Source organism: Beta vulgaris, chromosome 3 (genome assembly GCF_026745355.1).
Source record: "Beta vulgaris subsp. vulgaris cultivar EL10 chromosome 3, EL10.2, whole genome shotgun sequence".
Classification (NCBI taxonomy): Eukaryota; Viridiplantae; Streptophyta; class Magnoliopsida; order Caryophyllales; family Amaranthaceae; genus Beta; species Beta vulgaris.
In genome coordinates, this window is record NC_079204.1 from 38,682,487 (window position 1) to 38,705,724 (window position 23,238).

Below are 23,238 nucleotides of genomic sequence, written 5' to 3' on the forward strand. Positions count from 1 at the left end.
CAACCATAGGCAAATTTGAAAGATATGTGATTAAGAAGTTGAAACAATTGTAATAAAATTCACATACCTGGCCCAACAATGTCTTTTCAATTTGAGCTTTTACAGTTTGAGCTAGTTCCATACTCTTATCATCCACAAGTTTTGCCATGATAATTGGTGTACTTATCTTTTTGCTTGCATTAATGATTTCTTTAATACGAGGAACTCCAAGGGTAACATCTGTGTAAAGTTAAGAATTGAACAAACATGAAAATTCGTGTAGTATTCCTTCTTCCCCCCCCCCCCCCCCCCCACCACCAATATGACTATTTTCATGGGGCTGAGGTAGAGGAAGGGTTGAGGGTAAATGATATCAATCATATCATCAACAATGGATACTCATGCTGGCAACCCCAGCAAAGTGGAACGTCTTCAGCGTCATTTGCGTCCCGGGCTCCCCAATACTCTGAGCTCCAATTGCCCCAATAGCTGTTCCAGCTTCGATCCTTTTTGAACGAAGCCGAGTAATGCAAGCATCCAAGAACACCTTCACAATATTTGACAAACATGTATGAAGTAACACAATGTGAAAGAAAGATAATGTTCCAAACTTAAAGAATTTGTTTTAAAATAAGAATGCTACTTAAAGATGCAACTAGCCATTCAAACCCTAAATGGACCTCTTCTACGAAAATGATGAGATTTGTTGCTAGTCTCAAAAAAGGTGTTAGGACTAATAAATACCTCACCTGAATTGTTAAATGAATATATCATTTACAAAATTGCCAGCAGAGAAGCAACCTCTTTATGGTTATCTTTTTTTGTTCAGAGGAATTTACTGTGAGCCAAATATATCAGTACACTTTCACCAAAGACAAGGTAGCTAAACTAATTAGAATATTGCGCTCCGTGGTTTTTAGTCATGCAATGGCTACAACAAAGAAACAAGACAGTATGCATAGAATTGCTTTAAAATAAATCAAACACAGATGAATTTAGCTCCGTGGAAACCACAATAAAGAGTTGTAATCACATCAAACATCATCCATGTCAACTTTATTAAGGTAAATATAAAAAAAATTGGAAAACAAATACCTGCAGCTGCTGCTCAGAAACATAGCATTTCCTTCCAGCTAATTTATCGAAAAAATCAAACATCTTCTTCTTGAAGGCATCAGAACAACCACCACCAGTACTCACATCATAATCTGAAAGCCTCCTATTAATAGTTTCAGAGATCTCATCAGGAGATAGTTTCATATTTCTCCCTGCAGGACAAGTAGCCTGCAGAAAAGCAACTTGTTAGATCAAAAGTTCCAAACTCGAAAGCAACAGTCTCGACAATCCGGAAAGCTAGAAAAATCCATACCTCAACTTTGAAACGCAACCTCTCAAAATCCAGCGGAAATCCTTCTTGCCCTTCCATTTGTGCTGGATCCATGCCATCATCACCATAAAAAAACTGAATAATAGTTCCATTAGAATTTCTCACAGTCATGTCATAATAAACAGCTAGGTCCTCCAAGCATTTCATCAGTCTACGTGACATATAACCAGTGTCAGCAGTTTTCACCTGCAGCAAAGACCTTTTATTAAATCAACTACTTATTACAAGATTTAATTCAAAGCCAAATTTGACACAAGTATAGATACTCTACAGAGCAAGAAAACATTGTATGTAAAGGGGGAAAAAAATCTTAACTGCATTCACAAGAGAGATCAGACAATTAATACTTGGAACCATAAAAAACCTTTAATATAAGTACCTAGTATTTACTTCTCTGAAACACTGAATCTATTATCACAAAACGTGAAAATATATTTAAATAAAGAAACCCAATATTCTTGGAGTACTCTAGTTTAACATATAAATCCAGTGTTGATTTTAGTTTGACCAGTGTCTGAGAACTTCAAAAATATTCCAATGCTACTACTTCATGACTGCTAGTCTAGTTTCTTTTAACTATTTACCAATAGCGTATAGTCCACTAAAGAAACGAAGGAGACCTGCTTTCAAATTTTTATTTTAACTATTCAACATTAAGTAACTTTGGCATGATCTGATCCTATAAGTTGATAGCATCTTAGTGTATGTTTTGTACATAAATTATGTGGATAATGTTTTTTTCTACTTTGTACATAACCAAAGCATTCCACAATGTACTTCCTCTTTATATTTCTACCCATCTAAGGCACGGAGTTCTTCCCATATTCCAGTAATATTATTTCGTAAATTTCAGTTTCGCTTAAAGTAGATAGCGGGATAGAGAACTATACTAGCAACCTACCCAATTTATTGTAGAATTTTAAGAACCAATGACTGGACCACGCAAACTATAAATACCTTTTTGTGGATAAAAGAACAGATTACTCGATTTATTTCCATGTCGCTCATGATGAATATAATAACTCGGTCATCCATTTCAAATGCGTATCCCATTTTCGCAAAGCAACGTTATGAAAATCCACAAGAAGCGACTGGATGTAGGCAAGGAGGATAAAATTGCTTTTACGGCTAGGAAGATATTACGCCATGATTGTAATTCATGATACATGAACCAACTATGGGAAGTGATCAAGAGCAAGAACAACTCCATAACTGTGAGCAAGCCCAAGCAAAGGGATGTGATGGAGGCCACATTAAGCTGGTGCAAAACCTTAAGATCTTTGTTCATCGGTAAGGACAAAACAAGAGAGTAGGAGAAGCATGAACCATGAGGGTCAAGGCTTGTCTATAGCTCTCATCTTTTGTCGTATGCAAACGAGAATTTGACAGCGAAAAGAATAGATATATTTCATGGCGGACTCAGTCTCACTAACCTTTGACACCTGACTCGAAAAAAATTTAGCCCCCTTAATACTTGTTATTTTATTGGATTTTGTAAATGAATTATACAGCCATAATCTACACCTTAACATAATGTTCATTTGGGACATCTGAGAAACCTTATAGTTTGAGAGAGGCAAAGAGGACTCATGCTAATGATCTCCAAAACTTGTACAACATCTGTTTTTAAATAGATGGTCATTTTGACTATGACCATAATTTTCTACATCTGTGTAAAACTCAAAGTTAGCATGCAAGATATTGTTGAATTCGTCATGACGTATTTTTTTATAAGATCAATTTTTTGTAGTATATTGGTAATGGATAACTAGAGATTTTAATAATCAAAATAGTGCATTGGCAAGGGTGAAAGTCAAAATGGAGTATCCATTAAAAACCGTAGATAGTAATAAGCAAACATCAAGCAATGACTTAATCTAGTGTGAGTTTACCTTTTCTCCTTATCCATACTAATTCTATTTCTTTGTTTTGCAAGATGAATTTGTTATGTGTGAGTAACTTCCTTAATCTACGAGTCGTTACCACTAATGAATGGCTATTATTGTCATTACTTATGATTCTAAGTCAATTTGTAGAAGAATTACTACCTATAAGATCTCAATCCCACGCTGAACTCTAATTACTGAACAGGTGAATTTAGATCACCAAATTTAATCAATATGAGAACAGGAATTTAAAACAAGTCTTATTAAGAATTTTCACTTGATTGATTATCATCGTTCTTAAATTTTAAACAAGTTTAATCAATATGAGAACAGAAAAAAGAGAAAATTAGAACATTATTCCTTTGTTTTCAATCTCTAGTTGTGATTGTGGTAACGGTCACAGTATCACTTATGTCGGCAATCCCGATGATATGCAGCTATCACGGTATTAGTAATGCTCAAAAACCTTTAAAATGTTTTTCCGATGCGGTTAAGATTCTTGTGGATGAGGTAGATGATTATATTGGCTGGAAAAGTCATGAAGAGAGAAGCGATCTTTTGTTAATTATATTCTAGCATCACTTTCACCAACTGCTCATCGTTATGCTCCTAATCTTACCACGTCTTACCATCAAAGCAAACCCACTATTTGTGGACTTTTCATTTGACAAGTGCCGGATTGTGTTACTCCTACAGCTAAGCAACTTCAGTCCAAAGATCCTGCCACATGAGCAGCAAGTGGTCATACTTGACTTTCACCAACTCTGTATTATTCCTAGCTAGTTGCAATAAGGTGCCTCATATTTCACCTCATTCATTCACATACATTCTACATAATGTATCCTTTAATTATCTGAATAAACACGAGAAAGATTCTCTGAGAATAACTGTAAATCTGAGTTCCGAACCCTTTCTGCCATAATCAGTTTTGTTGCCAGCTTTATCATGGTATCGTAAGTCTTTTTTGAACTCTCTCTGCCATAATCACGAGTGGTCCTGTGCCTAAACTCGTCTTGTGAATAAGTTTTCATTTCTAGCAACATGACTAATTTTTACTCTATTCAATATCATCTATGATTAAACTTTCATTTCAGAACTTTATCAATTCCTTTGTACTCAATACCTTCAAAGCTTCACTGTAAACATCTGATTTCTTTCAGAAAATGCCCAATCTGAACACAAATGTGGCTTCTTGATACTCTTGACTGCTTAGATCCTGTGCTACAAATTTTTGGGAGTTTGATTGTCGATAATTGAGCACCAAGGTAAGCAACTGTCCTAGATAATATTTAGAGACATTCAGAGATTCTAATATGATGTTTATAATAATACCCCCAACACATAATCTATAGGGTGAAAGAAAATAAAGAAGCATCAATATAAATAAAGTCATCAAAACGAAATAAAACAATTAGCAGAACCAACGTACAGCTGTATCGACTAGGCCTTCTCGCCCACCCATAGTATGGAAAAAAAATTCTGTAGCTGTCAAGCCTGTGTAAAATGAATTAGCCACAAAACCCTTAGCCTGCACAAAATCAGTAAACAGATCATCTTCGGAAAATTATACACCACTCTGTTACTCCCTCGAATCCGAAATATTGGCCATTCAATGCTTTTTATTTCATGTTACTTGTCATTTAATAAAATAGGAAAAAGTTGCAGGTCTGCTAATCTATCTAAAAAATCAACGAAATGTTACATGCAGTTCTAAATACCAAACCCTTCAACCAGCATTTCTTTCAAATCGTCTACCTTAAACGATATTCATATTGGGATGGAGAGAGTGATATATAAATTCACAGAATACATGCATAAGTACCACAAGTAGTGCTTTGGACGGGTAATTCAATTAAGAAACTATTGGTGCCTCTTCAATAGTTAGAAAGGTAGGACTTGGACACTCCAAACAAGATGCCACCTAAATGCAACTATTCCATAGTATCTGCTTTGGTTTGGAAGTGATACTATTGCAATCAATAAAGATGAAAAACGAATTAAATTTGTTTCAAGATGATCACAATGCCCAACCCTTACTTTGCAGGAGATAATGTAAAGAACTTTTCCGATACAACCAGAAGATATCTCTTTTGCAGCTGTACAATCTAGGTAAGTCCCGACATTAAGAAGCAACTTCTTGCCAACAAATGACCTCATAGGATAGATATGCGACGCTTAAATGGAGCAAATAATCATTATTTAGCAAAAATAATAGAATATGAAACTATTCCTGGGGCATTGACCATCAGCTTAAGCTTTTGGTTGAATTGGTGTGGTGACAAGGTATGGGAGCCAGTATGACAAAAAAGTCACGGGTTCAAATCTCATCCACCCCTTCTTTTTAAGTGGGATATTATCACAAAGGGCTGTCGTGGGAGAGGCGTGATAGAATATATAATACTATTCCTAGGACTTCAACAGTTCAACCATTAGCTTAAGCAAATAATCCGATCCCCCCGATACATCACCTTAAAAGTAAGTTATTATTTTTAAGGGGACACTTCAAAAGTAAATATTTTTGTATTTGGTGCAAAAAATCAATCTAAACATATTGTCATTATCATTTAAATAAAGAGCTCATTGACCTCCTAACTGTTGCCCAGGCACATTAATGCCATATAACGTAGGATATAGAAGCCAACATCACACTCTTTATGTCATACCAATATTGTAATTTATACACCATTTGATTGATATACAGGATGGGAACAAGGAGACAAATCGTGGCCTCTGGTAAATCTGGTGCATTTGGATTTTGTTAGGAGGGGGAGAAAGGGATGAAAGGTCTCTCATAGGAGGAGTATTTAAGGCACTAAAAGATACAACATAAATGCGGAGACAATAGTAGAACACCATTAACCACTTGCCAAATAATTCATATCGTAGTCAATAAATATTTAAAATACGAAATAGTAGATATATTGTTCCATCTATATTTACTAGCTACTAGTAAATACACCACTCAAGACTCTCCATAGGATACAAAAAATTGACCTTATGTCAAAAACAAGTTCACGTGAGGTTAGCTACCCCTTTAATATATTCTAACACTAGCTTAAACATCTTTCTTCCAATCTTTTTCTCTCCTGTCCTACCTCTCTTGTATCCCCAGGTTAGTCAGTATGCGAGCCCTACCCTCTCAGCAAACAGCCTGACAAGCATCACTTCTCTTGAAGATGGTTTTAGGACCCTGTCCTTCCTCCAACATCATTGTCAAATGGTGAATCAGTGCACAAAAGAAGTCTGGAGCTGAATTCTGCATATAGTAATTGGGCAACAACCGCAACGCCAAAGTTGGGTGTTTTCAATATACACCCTAAATCTGAAAACTTCGTCAAAGTTCACGTCTAATTTATTTGTATCTCCTCTTTTTGTGGCTGGTTTGCAAGTCAATGAATCTAGTCATATTGAATGCTCTAGGTTAATGGCCCATTTTTCGGAATACATGACTTTGGTTCACCATTCAACCCAGCACTTATTATCCAGGTTGGTCACCACTGAAAGCATCTCAGATTCTCTATTCAGGTAAGGAACATCAAAAGCAAATATTCCCATCATCTTCCGACAAGCATTGCCTATGCACAAGTTTCTTAAATATCACAGCAAAAATTTCTGTAGATTAAATCAGAGCATGATAGAAGAGACATTAAAAACTGATAGAAGCTTTCTCACATACACGTTCTTTAAGCAATGAATGACATTTCAAAGACAATGTAAAACAGAGGTTATTGCAACATTTCGTGAAACTATCCAAACAAATTATTATAATAGAGTTGTAACATACTGCTGGGGTCTTTGATTTTCTAGGAAAATGTGGTAGACTGCGTTCGATGAAGCCATCTGGTGCTCTACGCCCCCCAACTGCTTGTTGACCAACACATGCAACCATTTGGCTAATATTGATTGGGGAACCTTTTGAGCCACATTGTGACATTATCAATGGGCTATTCCTCCAGTGAAGCTCTTTCATACAAATCTGGAAACATATTTATACATAGGTAAATATATAAAATGATCTGATTAAAAACAATTAGCAACCAAGAAATATTAGAAGAAGAGATACAAAATGAAGGTGATAGTCCTATATGATTAAAGATCCAGGACGCATAAAAGAAAAAAGACTCGATGCCTTTATGAGAAAACCTGGAAGGACAATAATACTGAGGACACAGCCACGTCAGGGAGAAAAGTGGAGGCATGGTTGTAGTAATTTGTATGCTAAGCATATATAATTGATTGTTGTGTTCTTTACTTTGCAGTTGATCAGTAGTCATTGCTTCTGATTGCCTGATCTCACAGGTAAAACCAATTACCTCCTCCGCTAGCAACAAGTGCCCAGGGGTTTGGTGGGTTGGTACAGAAATCATTTTCCTTGTTTGGGAGATTTAGATATTACCCTTAACTTCCATTATAATCCTTGTTTGGCTCTTGGTCTTTTCTCACCTCTCCCAGCCTTGAAGCTTTTCAGGGATAGAGGAAGCACACCAACTAACTTGTTACAAGTATTTAATTATAATACATTTTTCAAAAAAGGGCTAAAAGGCATTGTTACTCCGACGCCTTCATTTACCTCAAAAACGGGGAGTCATGTCGTGTCCGACATGACACTTTACTTGGATACTTCATTGTAAACTAAAAACTTGACTTTTTTCTACAAAATAGCCGAGTCGGACACTTGGACTCCCGTATCCGAATAGAAACATAGGTAAAAGGCATTACCTTTCCAGCTATTTCACGAATTTCATTTAAATTTTTTGTTATTTCTGCCTCTAGAGTTTGCGCTGCATCACAGCCTGGCATGAGAGTCAGATTCCCCTCATTGTAGGATTGTATTAGCCCATCACACACTTTATAGCCTGCGGATATATTGAATTGTTTCTGTTCATTTAAAAATTTCCCAGGTTGGACATCATCAATGCCAATTGAAAACCCATGATTACCAATCCACCTGGCACTGCAGCAAAGAAAATACCAAATTTAGGTAGGTACTCCAATTCAAACTTTTGATCTGTTACATCAAGGTAGAGATCCAAGCCATACACCAATACACACTAGATTGCAACTTGTAAATACTAAAGGAAAACATAAATACATATCTTCTACAAGATTATAGCATATTAGCATGACACCAACAAATAATACAAAGGCGGATTTATGCCTGAAAAACCAAAGCCACACCAGCTTACAAGATCACACGTTATAATTTGGGTTCATGTGATTTCAAACAAGTGAAGACTCTCTCTATATACTTATGAACCATTGAGGTAGTATTCGCATATATCATATCTGTGAAGGATTAAGGGTGTAAGTGGACAGGCAAAAGTCCCGAGTCCAGTCCAAAATCGTTTGACTGATTTGGATTCGATTGGATTTCAAATCCCAAATACTTGGGACGGATTGGACTTGGACTCAACCTTTTCGAGTCTAAAGTCCAGTCTCAAATTCATATGCGAAGGCTTTTTTATGCGAGGAGGGAGAAGAGGTATAACTCTAATTGACAAGTGTTGTAACTCTAACCTAAGAATATATGTGTATGTGTGTGTGTGCGTGTATTTTCACTTCTCACTTCTCAACCTAAGACTTCTTTCATAGGGTTGGGTTCCCGTGAAAACAATACTTATATGATAAAATGAGAACACTCCGTAGTAATTACCAATAACTAATCCATTTTAGTAAAATTGTAATTCATTATTATGATATTACATGGTAAATCTTTTTCCTAACAGTGTAATTCACTTGAAAGATTGGCCCTGTAAGGGAAGATATGGTTACATTTTGACCAAAATGGATCACTTGATACATTTAATTGGGATCGAAATGCTTGATCAACAGATTGATGAGTATTTGAATTCCTTTTTAATCTTTGCTCATGTGATTACAAAGATCCCATTAACTCATGCATGGTGAGAGTTGATAAATCTTTCGACTTTTCTATTATAAATTCTGTTGAATTATACTTTTTTGTCATACTCCTCAATATTTTACGAACAACTCTCTTCTCTTCTATGGTGTCACCAAGACTTCTTATTTGATTTACAATCTCTGTGACTCACAGAAAAATAAACTTGGATGCTTTCAGTCTCTTTCATCTCCAAGTTATCAAAATCTATCCAAAGAGTTTACAATCTAACAGCAACAACCTTTTCATTTCCTAAAAATTCTTCCTTTAATGTATGCCAAGCTTCTTTAGATGTTTTCAATCCATATAAGCGGTATTGTTTTATTCACAGCTGCATGAATATATCGTAATGCAAGTGCATCTTTTTTCTTATTTTCTTTAAATATTTTTTTGTTGTGCTTCATTAGCACCTTCAGCAAGGTCTTCATATCCGTCTTCCACAAGCTCCCATAAATCTTGAGATATGAAGAAGGTTTGCATTTTACTACTCAAATAATCATAATGCTCTCCATCAAATATAGGAAGTGTTGGTTGTGCATAAGAGAAAATGGGGTTGAACTTGTAGCCATATTAAGCTATGATACCAAATTTGTTTGAGACAGTGGAAATATAATGAGTGTAAGGATCGGAAATATAAGCAATGTATAAAAAATAATATATATATATATATATATATATATATATATATATATATATATATATATATATATATATATATATATATTATATATGTTTAAGTTCATATGAGAACCACCCTTATGGTGAGAACCGTGAGAACCACTCATTTTCCTCATTTCATAATATTTTTGCTCATTTTTTGTTTCACTTATTTTATGGTTTGGTCATCTAACAATTTTATGCTTATTTATCAATGTTTTTGCTCATTTTACGTTTTGCTCATTTTACTTTTTTTTCTCATTGAACTTTTTTATGCTCATTTTACGTTTTTCTTCTTTTACATTTTTGTTCATTTTACGTTTTTGATAATTTAATGTTTTCTACTGATTTTATGTTTATGCACATTTGTTACTTTTTTTTGCTCATTTTAGGAAGTTTTTGCTCATTTTAAGTGGTTCTCACGGTTCTCACCATAAGAGGGTATATATATATATATACATATATATATATATATAAATATATATTATATATATAATATATATATATATATATATTATTTATATATATATATATATATATATATAAAAATAATAAGCACAGATGCAGCACCTACTTTATATAATAAAATAATAAATAAAGATAAATGTATTATATTGTCTTGGTATATATTACCTCATTTTAGATGAAAAATTATTACAACTTCTATAGATTGTTACAAACTAAAATTAGAGAGGTGGAACATCAACATTATTGTACGCCTTACACATAAATAACCTTTTACTATTTTATTTGAAGATTTCCCTTTAATTTCTCTTTATTGCAAATTAATCTCCCAGTAATATGTTGTGGATTAGTATCAATGTGTCTTCAAAATATCAACTTCTCACAAATTAGAACAATCAATTATTACAAAAAATTAATGGTCAAAGTAGCATCTTCACAAGTGTGAAAGTCAAAACGTTGCAATTATAAAAGAACATAAGAAGTCTATAAAATGAAAAACAAAGAAAATCATGGTATGTCTCCACTAAAATTGTTCTTAGGTTTTATTATTCCGGTGGTTCTCATTTGAAAATCAATTAAATGAAAAAGAAAAAAAAATCATGGTATGTCTGCACTAAAATTGTTCTTAGGTTTTATTATTCCGGTGGTTCTCATTTGAAAATCAATTGACACAAATGGGTTTAATTTGTTTTGGTGGATACTCGGAAAAAATAAAATTATTATTTTAAATTTTGGGTTAGAGTATCAAGATTTGGACTACAAGGCGAACTGGATTAGGACTCAAACGAGTACAACATCTTTTGGACTCAAACGAGTACAAAATATTTTGTACTCAACCTGCATACCGTCCAAGTTACAATCCTATGAAGGATCTAGTCTCCTATTTCGTCTAGAGTTCTAGATTGCGTAAAGTAATGGGATATGGGAAGACACAATCGAGTTCCATGCGCTTAAGTCTAGGGACATATAGCAACTAATTCATCCGAAACAGTATTTGCAGGAGGAAATGTTAAATTGAACCCCAACAATACTCAATTTGTGCGTGATTTGAGCTCCAAAAATTATGCCAAAACTAGCACGTCAATTGTTGCCATTAGTGACTTCCCATTAATTATTTCCAAAAATACATATATGATATAACCATGGAATCAAAACTCTTCCTTTCCGTTATACAACAGCCATTCTGTAATGGATTTTGTATTTGTCGTTCCACGAAAAACCGTTACGGAACGCCATAATAAAATCACATACTTCTCACCAGGTTGTCCGTTCCGTAACGCGAACTCGCCGCGTTAGAACGCTTTTATCCGTTACATCCGTTCTTTTCAAACATTGGCCAAAAATATTTTACGATCTAATTTTATAGCTGATGGATATTCTGATAAATTTAGTTATATTATGTTGTAATAATGCTTCATAAACTAAAATATTGCAAATAAGGTTAGAACATATTATTGTGATTTTTTTTAAAAGAATTCACACCGCGTCGGCTGCAAAACATTCTATTTCCCCATTACAAGTCGTTTCCGCGATCGCGTTTTTTTGATTGCATATAACTGAATACAAGTGCCATGCACACACCAAAGAAGGGAGAAGAACATGATGTGGGCTTCCAAGTAGAAAAATGTACATGAGTTATATCTATTTATATAAATATTGTATACTAGATTTCTTTATTTGGTATATTATGTTGAAAAATTATTTCTTAAGCTAGAAGTTGCAAAATTGAGGTCAAAATTCATTGATACAAATATCTTCGTAAAATTCAAGTTATGTTAGCGCCTTAGAGGCGATCCATTCATCTGTTACAAGCCACTTCCAGAACATCACGCCATTACCCCATATGCGACCCTATCCGTGATTTTTTTCTCGACTTAGTCTAATCTTTTGGACTAAACCAGATTGAACTAAAATTGTGAGGGGAACTTGTTTGAATTGAATTAAATTGAATTTCCATTAATTTAATTCAAAAGAACAGTGCCTAAAGGTAATACTCCCTTGATCCTTTTTTGATTTATCTATTATCTTTTTCTATTAGTGTTCTCTTTTTTGTTCTACTCATTTTCACTTTACTCTAATTTTGCTCTCACTTACCCCCTACATGCAACATACAACCCCCTCTTTTTTCCTACAAAAAATTCACATGCAATAATTTCCCTCTTACCCACCATAAGATTTGACTTACAATAAATGGGTAGAAATATAACGAAAAAATGGACTACAAAGAAATCTACAACATATCATCGAAACAAAATATAATATTGCCTCCGTCCTCAAATAAACTTTCTACTACCTCACAGCACGCATTGTGATACTTTTGAGTAAGAGTTGTTTTGCTTTTTTTTTTTTTGAAAGGCAAGAGTTGTTTTGCTTGATAAATGTAAAAGAAAAAGAAGAAAAATAATCGATTAAGAGAGAGAGAGAGATTAGTAAAGGAAAGTGCACATCACATGGGTTGGATGGGTAAATATTCCTTTTAGGAAAATACAAAGTTTATGTGCACTACCCAAAAATTAATGTACAAAATTTCCTTATCATAGGCTTCACCTTATCTGATTTGATCTTAACATTTTATGTAAACTCTGGTCTAATCAAATTTGAACTCATTTTTACCAATCTAGTGTGATCTTAGTTTTTTTCTCATATGAACTTAATTTCTTTAATTGAATATGAACTTATCTTTCCGGAAATAAGTAATGATGTCTTCAATAAGTTAAAACAAAACATAGTCGTAGTCTAACTAACTTTAGGTGAGTTTCAGTCTTTTGAATCTTATGCAAGGCTGTTATATCATGTTTTATCTTATATTATTGGTTGACGTAAAAAGATTCATGTAAGGCATTCCATGCGCATAGGTGTTATACACTCCTAACCAAAAATGTGACACAAAGTATTTTTGTTGTGCAACGCTAATAAAGTAAGATATGCATTACCTCTTCAATCATCTGTATTTGACTTAACTGAAATTATTCTTAATGATTACTCCCTCCGTCCCAAATACTCTTGACACTTATCAAGACACGTAGTTTTAGATAATAAGTTGTTTGGTTATCAATTGGTACTTTATTGAAAAGTATGTGAGAGGAGTTAGTAGTTAGTAAAGTAGTATTATTTTATTTCAAGTAGAGAATGTGGGTCATGGTTAGAGTTGATAGGTAATAAGAGTGGTATTATTTTATTTGGAGGAGAGAGAGTGTGGGCCAATAGTTAAAAGGTAGAAAGATTAAAATATTAGTGGGTCGTATCCCAAAATAGAAGTGTAAAGAGTATTCTGGATTAAAAAAAAAAGGAAAGTGTAAAGAGTCATTTGGGACACAGGAAGTACAATTTTTTTCTAAATTGAAAATATTTATACTTACAAAAACTGATTTTTACTGATTTTCTATTATTTTCTCAAAATTACCTTTTATCCTGACTTAAGTTGAAGTGAGCACGGCCTTTGTTATGCCAAAATTCAAGTGAAAAAGTCTGAGACAGCATTAGAGTTCGCCACCGTGCGGGCCGAGATAAGAAAATTAGACACAAGCTCATAGAATTACAAAAAGGCACTCCGAGCAAGTTGTGCGCCTCCCGTTTTGGTAAAAGATCAGGTCAATTAAAGTGGGTTAGAAATCTGTCGATCTTCTTTACCTTTTAAAATTGGAAAAATTATTTTTAATAAGTTAACCTTTGCGCGTTCTTCTTAAAATACGTCAGCCTTCGATTAACTATGAATTAGTTAACCTTGTATCTACTTTTGCTATAAATGAGTTAAATCACAATGTCATCCTATTAAAATGTGACACGTATCATAATTTCAACGTCAGTAACTCATTACAGCAGAAGTAGATACAAGGTTAACTTATTCTAAGATAATCAAAAGATTGACTTATTTTGAGAAGATCAAGCAAAGGTTGACTTATCAAAAACAATTTTTCCTTTAAAATTTTGGCTTCAAAATGAACAAGTAGAGTAAGTTGGGTCAGTTATGAACTAGGTTGGTGACTTGGGAGTTTGACACAAGGGCCATGATCCTCCTAGGGTACTGGTCCAGGCTGCATTGTGTCTGAGTCAAGGCTGAGTCTGACCACGGGTTAGGCCGGGAGGATGGACTTGATTCATCCCATCCCAGCAATGACCTCTAGACAGCAAAGTGCTTGAGCCTTGCATTAATACCTACTAGACAAGGATATAAATATTTATAATATTTTACTCAATTTGACATAGCGTACCAATTTCCCAAAATCATAGCAGAACTTTTTCTTGATCTGAAATAAATAAAAATAATATGCGCTGGCAACATGATGAGCATTTACCTCAATTTTGCCAATCGATTCATGCAAGCAGCAGCAGCATGTGCATTATAGTCTCGAACAAGGACAGAGAAAAGCCCAACTTTATTGCCATTCCCTGCATTAGTTAATTGAGCATTAATCTTCAGATCCTTCTTTTAGTTGCAATAATATTTTTAGTAATTCTCTCGTTCCTGCAGCCACAGGGTCTCTTAAGTATTCAGAATTCAGAAGCCTTATGGGTAAAGAAGAAAATGGACATCCACATTCCCAGGCAAACCCATCAAACTTGCACTTCATAGCTGTTTGCATTATAACCCTTTTTTATGTTCTTTGAGCAGCACTCAGCAGATTATAGAACCATAAAGATTTAGATAGAGGAAAAACTTAATCCTCTAGAAGACAGTATCATCTACTTTAGGTATTGTTCTTTTAACTAAAAAATCCCTTACCTGAACTAAAATTAACTTATAGGCCCTTACAACTAATTGTAGTAGTGAACTGAACTTACTTATCTTTTCAGGTGAAAAGTACAAAGGAGTGCCACCCCAATGCAAGAAAAAGGAGCTATCGTGAGCTATTCCAAGAAAAGGAATCTAGGCCACAGTCGAAGAACAGCTAGTCTTAATACGCTCACTGACAAGATGTCTGCAACAAGGCTGATGTCCCTCTGAACTTTTAGGCAATTTGGCAGAGCATTCTAAATCCCATTTGAAAGTCAAATCTGTGACAGTTAAGGTCTCGTGTGGACAGCGATTTAGGATAAATTAACCTCTTTTAATAGTCTGCAACTCTGGTGACAACTAGAGGTTTGTCTCCTTACTCTCCTGATAATTGCATCCTGTGTTGCAAGGTGCGAAATCTGGTCCTTAACACTATGAGGGAGTTACACTTTATGAAATAGGCTTTTTGATTCAAGAAGAAAGTGCAAGCTGAGGAGGGTAGGTTTAAAGTGAGGGAATGACACAATATTGCTTTAGAGTTAAGCATTTCTGGGGTAAATTGGGTGCTTTGTCTAGATCATCATGCCTTGTCAAATAAGGCTCTTGGCTCTTTGCGCCTTTGTGGTCTACTCCAGTTTTCTTTCATTTAATTGCTTCCAGATGTCCAACATGATTTATTTGCATTCTTTAGGGTGCATTCTCTTGACAATATTATTCCTACGACTTATTTTATCTGAAAAAATCTGAGCTAATCTGACGAAATGTAAGTTTATTCTATGCAGTGTTAAAGAGTTCATTTTATACAGTGTGAGAGTTTCTTGGAACTTATTAGAACCTAAAGGGAAAAATCTTAACTTACCTGAAGTTATTAGACCTAAAACTACTGCATAACATGGAGATTCTTCGCACCGTTTAGGGTGCCAATATTGTACCTCAATGTGCAAATTAGTTTTGTATAATTCCACTAATTTGTACTCGATAATTTGCATGTCATACATTGCAGATAGCTTAACAGGGCAAAATCTCAGATTTTCTAGATAACTTTAATTGATAAACCCCCACCCCCCACCCCCCGATCATGAATTTGTTACTCATAGTCCTAAACCAAGAAAGCACCACAAGCTTTCCCTCAGATCAAATAAAAAAAACTGGGCATTACATAAAAAAGATAATACGATTGCATGAACATATGAAAATCTGACCTAAGGTAGCTTTTCCAAGTTGCCCAGACATTAATTCACTATTGCGGAAGTAAACAAAACCATCATTAGGACACATGGTTTCCTCCCTGCAAGTAGTTTCCCTGTCTTCAGGTTTGCAATATATCTTCTCTCTCACCATAAGATTTACAAAGACCTTCAGTTGTGCATTCGGACGTAATAGAACATTAAATAATTGTTTACCCGTCCAGAGCTCAATTGGCTGCAGCAAAGCAGAGGCGTTTAAATCAGTAAGCAAAATTAGAGGGAAATAGACAAAGGCCCCCCTTCAAAGATCAGCCACCATGGCTTGAATGCAGAAAAGGGAATATAGTAGGCTCCATCCAAACTTCTTAGAAATAGCACATATTGCTTGAATCATATTTTTTATTTTCACACTATTTATAATTTTCAGATCCATTATGAAGATCATGGATTTTGAGTTTTGTGAGCATTTCACAAACAAGTAGATGCTTGGGTTTTATTTCATTAAATTTGTGAGGAATAGAAGGATATGCATTTCAACATAGATATGAACACAAAAGAATGTCGCAATCAAGAGCTAAGCTTATCAATCAACACAGGAAGTAGACAGCAAACAAGCCAAAGACATATTAAAGCTTGAATCATAGTCGTAGCACTTAGCCACTTACATCAAGGAGTAGCAAAAAAATTAATGTTTTTTGATCAGAAGGAAATCGAAGTTTCCAATAGACACAAAGCACCAAATGAGGAGTAAACGTCACTCTCAAGCTCAAAGCTCAATACTCATTCATGTCAGATTTAAACCTTACAGATAACACTAAGTAAACACTAAAGTGTTTCTGAGTCTAGTGGTTGATTATGGCCATGGGTGAGCTCTCCATTATGAACTGACATGGCTAAGACAGAAAAGATGGTTAAGAGAAGAACATGAACTTTAATATTGAATAGTGGATAACACAAGCTTTTGAGTGGCTTGTTCTCTCCCAACTAACACTAAATAAAACTAACAACAGCACATAATATTTCCTGATCTTTTCTTCTGTCAACTCTTTCCTATTAATGCTCTTTCCTTTTCCCCAATAACTAACTACTCATATCTTCTCTTGCAAGCTCCATCCAATAGAACAATGATGGTATTCCTAGCGTGCCCTTACCATTAAGTAAGTTCATAACATTACCAGCTGCCCAAACTTCCACCTTGTCCTCAAGGTGGATGGCAACCAGTACTTGAGAAGACAATACATATCAGTTTTCTATTCTGATACACAATTTAATACCCCAAGACCAAAATCATAAACTACGATAATAGCTTAATCACAACAAACTTTAACTAATACTTGTACTACAGACATATTTTAGTCAAAACAAACCTTAACCAATGTTGGTGTTGGCAAGTCAATCATTTCCATTCCATCTCCCATATAAGAACACATTAGAGAAAATGTTGCACGATCATAGAATGTATCCTTTCTGGTAATCAAAAAAGAAGATGTCAAAAAGTCCTGGGTGGAAGCGACCAATATAGCTCCATTTTTCGGCGTACATAGGTTGTTTTGAACCTGCAATGAAAACAGAAAATATATTGTAACTATTGACTAGCAAAAAGTGCAGAACCACTGAACAAAACAAAAAACATGCTGGAGCACCAATACTGCTCCTGCACATTTCCTCATTAGTTCACATTTCATATCACCTATGTATTATGCAGCAAACAGAATCACAATTTCCGTACACAGATTTCGCTCAAGGACCTACTGGTAAAGAAGTAATGAATACATTAGCCAAAAATTAAATAGCCCGTCATACAGGTAAAGTATCTAGCAACGCTACAATTAGCAAAAGCAAAAATCATAGCTGATTATGCAGCAACATTAATTTGCCTTTCACAAATAAATTGTAACTCTTTCAATTGAAAGCTGGTAAATGGGCAGAAAAAAGCCTCATATTTCACAATATCAATCGTACAGAAAATTTGTTTACCCCCATCAACAATAAAGCCTCTGCTCTAGCTTCCTCCGTCTGTGGAACATGCATATTCATCTCATCGCCATCAAAATCAGCATTGTATGGATTGCAAACAGATTCATTGAATCTCAAAGTCCTCCATGGCATGATTCTAGCCTACAAGCAGGCATATATAAGTCACCACTTAGCCTCGACAATGTAAATGGCAACTAAAAAGTAGACCACTTTAAAATACAAATCACCCTGTGGGACATAATAGACATCCGGTGCAAACTTGGTTGCCTGTTAAAAAGAACAACATCTCCATCTTCAAGGTGACGATGAACTATGTACCCAAACTTTAATTCGTCAGCAATTCGTTTCCTACCAGAAAATGATAAATCCCTGCAACAGAATAGGCATTTTTCATCAGTATATCTAGTTAAAATGTATACAATCTACTTCTTGTCAAGAATAATATCTTACTTCTTGTCACCATTGGGTTCTATAACAAACTTTGCGCCCGGGTACTTCTTTGGCCCATTGCGTACACACTGCCTCAACTTTTCTATATTGTGATGATTGACACATTCAGGGTATGTTAAGATTGAAGCCATTAGCAGTGGAACAGCAACCTGGAAGAATAACAGTTTTCTTCTAAACCCAGAAACAAAAGATAATTATTTTATCGCGAAAAAAAAAACTCACTGAAAATTAACAAAATTCTGAACCTCTGTGATTTTCAGATTAGGATCAGGTGATATTACAGTCCTTCCAGTGAACTCGACACGCTTCCCAGACAGATTCCCACGGAAGCGTCCTTGTTTCCCTTTTAGACGTTGGACAAACCCACTCAATGGCTTGGTAGGTTGTTGTCCTTGTAAAGCAACACGTACGTCGCTATTTATGTATTGAGCCACTTCAACTTGAAGGTAATCCCAGTCATCCTAAACAAAGTCTTAATCACTATCAAATTTCATTACAAGCTTGCATGCTAATCGGTAAAAAACTACAGTTAACTAAATTTGAGGGGCTGCCATATCTACATCCAATTAGTCTGAATCTTCTACCAAAAAATAAACCAAGATATAAATAAATAAATAAGCTGAAAAGACAGAGAGTCAATTAATAGATTTTGGAAATAAAGTCCAAATATTGTTTCGCATCACGAAAGACATCATCTGTTTTATTCCTTTGAATGCTAATCATAATAGGGAGGGGACCAGGCTTTAAAAATATATAGGCAGGTGCGTGGAACTCATACAGCATAGCATAGATTTAAGGACAGCTTACTAGTTTGGACTCACATATAACACAAGGGACCAAGACTCACCTCTTTTTATATGTTTACAAAGGCTTTCAATCATATTCTTAAACTCCCTCCATTACATATTAAGTAACCAGTTTAACTAACTGCTCCAATCCCATAACATCTGGCACCCAAAAACCAACGCACTGTTTGTTGCGAGTTTGAAATACCAATGTAATATTAGTTGTTTGTTTTAATACCAGTATACCACTGCAGTAGCTAAAACCACCTTGATTGCATGCCCTTCAAAGACACTTTTTTAAGGAACCTTCAAAGACACTTAAGAGTTCATACATATTTTTATTCTTTTTGTAGGGTTTTTTAGGGACATTATCCAATCAAGTAAGAAAGAGAGAGACACTAGGCCTAGCTACTACAGTCATGATTTTAATGCAACAGATAAATATGTCAGCAATCACAATATCATATGAAGCCAATGGGCTATCAGACTTCTTTACTAAACTTATGCAGATATAATCAATTAAGACATCAAATTACACATTCTTATTCGACCATCCCATGATAACTTCTTCATGAAACAAATAAGTTATTGATTATATTGTACTGGGCTTCCGCTTAGCTCACTGAGGACCAACCTTTTGTTGGATTCTGAAACAGTCTCGCAGTAAATGTTGCACTCAATAGTTGTATGTAAGACATGCTATTAAAAGATATGGATTATGGACTCACGTGCCGCCATGGTAATTAATTTTGGCCGCATTGAAAAGGTTTTTGAGCTTATGGCGACCACAATATAAGGCTGCGATAGCCAAAAACCATCCACATCGCCTGCGAAAGTGATTTTGTGACCGCATCCAAGATTTAAAACAATGATAATTATCTATTCCTATTGACATAGCAACACATGATTCAATGCAGCTCTCCTAATCAGCAAAAAGAAAATACCAAGATAGTAATGAATGAAGCAGCCCATAGCCCCAAAAAAAGAGCTGTAGCAAGAACAAGAGGATGGACTAAGAGATCGAAAAGGTCTCTTGCAGATTTTCTAGGAACTTTTATTCACTAAGACGTGATTAAAACCCAACCATGACATATTAGTTACTATTTAGGGGACTATTTGCATGTTTTTTAAAAACTGCATAAGATTGCATATTCAAAGAAAAATTATATGTTCCGATCTTAATGTTCATTGGATTGCTCTAAGTCTAAAGTGCATACAATGGTGACGGATTGTGACGGATTGGACAGTGATTGAAGGACTTAGATAATGTCAATTAAAGAACTATCCTATAGTTTAATTTAGCCCTTCAGTTGCTATATTAAGCTTCAAGTTTCAAAACTTGTAGCTTATACAATTTACTGTTTTATGTCAGTGGTGTAAAAAAAGGTCCTAGATTTGATCACTTTTTAAATAAATACGAAAAAGAAAACATAAGAGCCTGGCAATCAACTGACACACACACGCGCACGCGCGCACCTGCACACACACATAGTAGATTCTCAAAAGCCAGGATCTCCATCACCCTCTGTCAATATTTGATTATCCCCCCCCCCTACTTCCCTTTTTCTTTCTCTCCACAAGCTTATTGTTTCCCTAATCATAAGTGGATTACCACCCTCAATCTCCATTCCAGATTTTATGAATGGAAACTGAAAAAATTTTGACAGCCATCAACCTCAATTAAATTCCATCTTTCTATTCTCCTTCAGCTCTCCTCCTACTAGGACTTAATGGTGCTCAAGATACAAAGTCAATTCAATGATCATCTCTAATTACAGTCCTCCTATATATATATCATTTCCTACTGAATCCAAAAAACAACAGCTTCATTTTTTCTCCTATAAGAAAATTATCATCAATAAATGGAGAATGATGTACAAAACATAGAGGCCAAGGGTAAACCACATTAATGATGAGAAATAACATGTCAATCATGCTTCACATGATCGATTTCACACTTCTTGATACCTCATAAAACAGAAAGAAAATGCTAGTTCCCAATCTCCCAACATTACAAGCACAATACATGGACATCCATTGAAATTCGTTAATTTGGTCCTCATCTCATAGTCTCTAAGATCAAAGGAAAAACCCAGTAACTTCACATAAGAGAAATCTCTCTTCTCTACCGAAATTCTTACTTTCCAGATACAACTAGACCTTCATTTGCAGCCCTTCAATTACGGGTGAAAAACTTCAACAAATTTCAGGTTCAGCTCACAGAATATAAATATAATTCATGTAACATCTATTTGAGGATTTGAAATATACAATATATATATATATATATATATATATATATATAACGAGTGAGCACGTTTAAAGTTAACTATAAATCCCGTGTAAAAATAGACAAAAAGTCAAAACACAAAATAAGTTGTCTTACCAAAATTTTATATGAGCTACTTGGTTCTTGCAAACCCTGGTGAAGGCAAGCATTTGCTTGTATAATTCTTTTTAACCTTTCAGTAATGTCATTTTCATTGCTGCAAGTGTAAAGAAGGAAGAGAAAACATCATCATGACACGAATCAGAATATTGATGGAAGTGCAAGTGTCGATCCTAGACTAAATTCCTATGGTAGAAATGTGTAAAAGAAATTGAGATACGGACCTTTGAATTCCTCCATCCACAAAAACAGAAGGACGAAGAGCCATCGGAGGAACAGATACGTTGGTAATTATAAGATTTTCAGGTCTATTATTTAGATAGAGTAGCTCACAGTCCTGCAAGATGATGAAGGCTTATATAAGAACTAGCTAAGAATTCAATACTTTCATCCGGTGACCATTCCTGGAATTTCTTCAGCCTCAGATGCATTCACTAGTCACACCCTACACACAAATCAACACACGCACATACTCGGGGAAAGAAGAGAGAAGTTCAAGACTGCATAAATATTTCACCTGATCCAGCATTTGCTTAAACAATAACAACGCGTCATGTGGATTTATAAGAGAAGGAGAGGATGCTCCACTTTCTTCATGGTTTTTGTCCTGCTTTGGACGATTATGAACAATTTGTAATGCAGTTTTGCCCTTCTTCACCTTTCCTGGAATGCATATGCAATGACTAATAAATTGTCGACATATATGCCATGAAAAAGTAAATAATACTTGAGCGACACCACTTAGAATCCAAGCAAAATTTACTAATATCTAACAACTATCTTTGCAAAATGTGCAGGCTCCGCACAAACAATCTTCTTCACATCGTTAAGTGAGACATTCAGTACTGGTGGCAGCAGCAGATGCCTTGGAAGAGTTGAACATTAATTTTATCATCAATAACAGATGTAGCTTGTTAGCAGACAGCTAAGATGAACACCCAAAAAATTCACGATTAAGCATTCTGATATAAGTTGGCTACGGTTGTTCAAATTTCACTAAATTTTGGGGTTATTAGCTTTAGAAGCAGATTAGACTTAAAGACAAGCAACAAGTGTGTTTAATCGATTTCCACTAGACGGATAAAACCAAACTCAAATTTTCAAGAACTCTAATATCATTAATCTCAACCCAGTATGAATGTAATATTTCACACTAAAGCCACTTATATAGGCAACTATTAAGCTCTAGAATATTGTTAAATAGATTATCCCAACTCCAACTCGTAAAACCCAGACTTAAACATTGAAAAAACAGAGTAGGTTCCTGTTTTAACATTACCGAGAGTCCTATATACCATACAATCTTGTCATATTGTTCTCTAAGAAACAGGAAACAAATTCCTAATGCGTGAAGGAATAAATCTCAGTGCCAATTAGTAACTAAGAAGTAGAAACAATAAATTTATTCCTACTGAAACTCTGACTGATAATTATTAATATATAAGCTAGCAAAGCCAATGTAA

General features: G+C 34.9%; 1 protein-coding gene across 2 annotated transcripts in view; it reads right to left on the reverse strand.

Annotated features, from left to right (window-relative positions):
- Positions 1–23,238, reverse strand: part of LOC104883712 (DNA-directed RNA polymerase III subunit 1) — a 44,988-nt gene that overhangs the window by 14,807 nt on the left and 6,943 nt on the right. For both annotated transcript variants that reach the window (XR_007272734.2, XM_010668266.3), the window contains exons 5-21: positions 22,293–22,438; positions 22,000–22,112; positions 21,773–21,872; positions 18,847–19,062; positions 18,602–18,750; positions 18,379–18,520; positions 18,152–18,292; positions 17,542–17,730; positions 16,190–16,409; positions 14,569–14,662; positions 7,972–8,206; positions 7,037–7,228; positions 4,682–4,780; positions 1,349–1,552; positions 1,075–1,263; positions 379–526; positions 68–219 (exon numbers count right to left, since the gene is read on the reverse strand). Coding sequence is in view for 1 of the 2 variants with exons in the window: in XM_010668266.3 (XP_010666568.2) it covers positions 68–219; positions 379–526; positions 1,075–1,263; positions 1,349–1,552; positions 4,682–4,780; positions 7,037–7,228; positions 7,972–8,206; positions 14,569–14,662; positions 16,190–16,409; positions 17,542–17,730; positions 18,152–18,292; positions 18,379–18,520; positions 18,602–18,750; positions 18,847–19,062; positions 21,773–21,872; positions 22,000–22,112; positions 22,293–22,438 (2,729 nt within the window). In the remaining variant the exon portion in view is untranslated. The remainder of the gene's footprint in view (positions 1–67; positions 220–378; positions 527–1,074; positions 1,264–1,348; positions 1,553–4,681; positions 4,781–7,036; positions 7,229–7,971; positions 8,207–14,568; positions 14,663–16,189; positions 16,410–17,541; positions 17,731–18,151; positions 18,293–18,378; positions 18,521–18,601; positions 18,751–18,846; positions 19,063–21,772; positions 21,873–21,999; positions 22,113–22,292; positions 22,439–23,238) is intronic.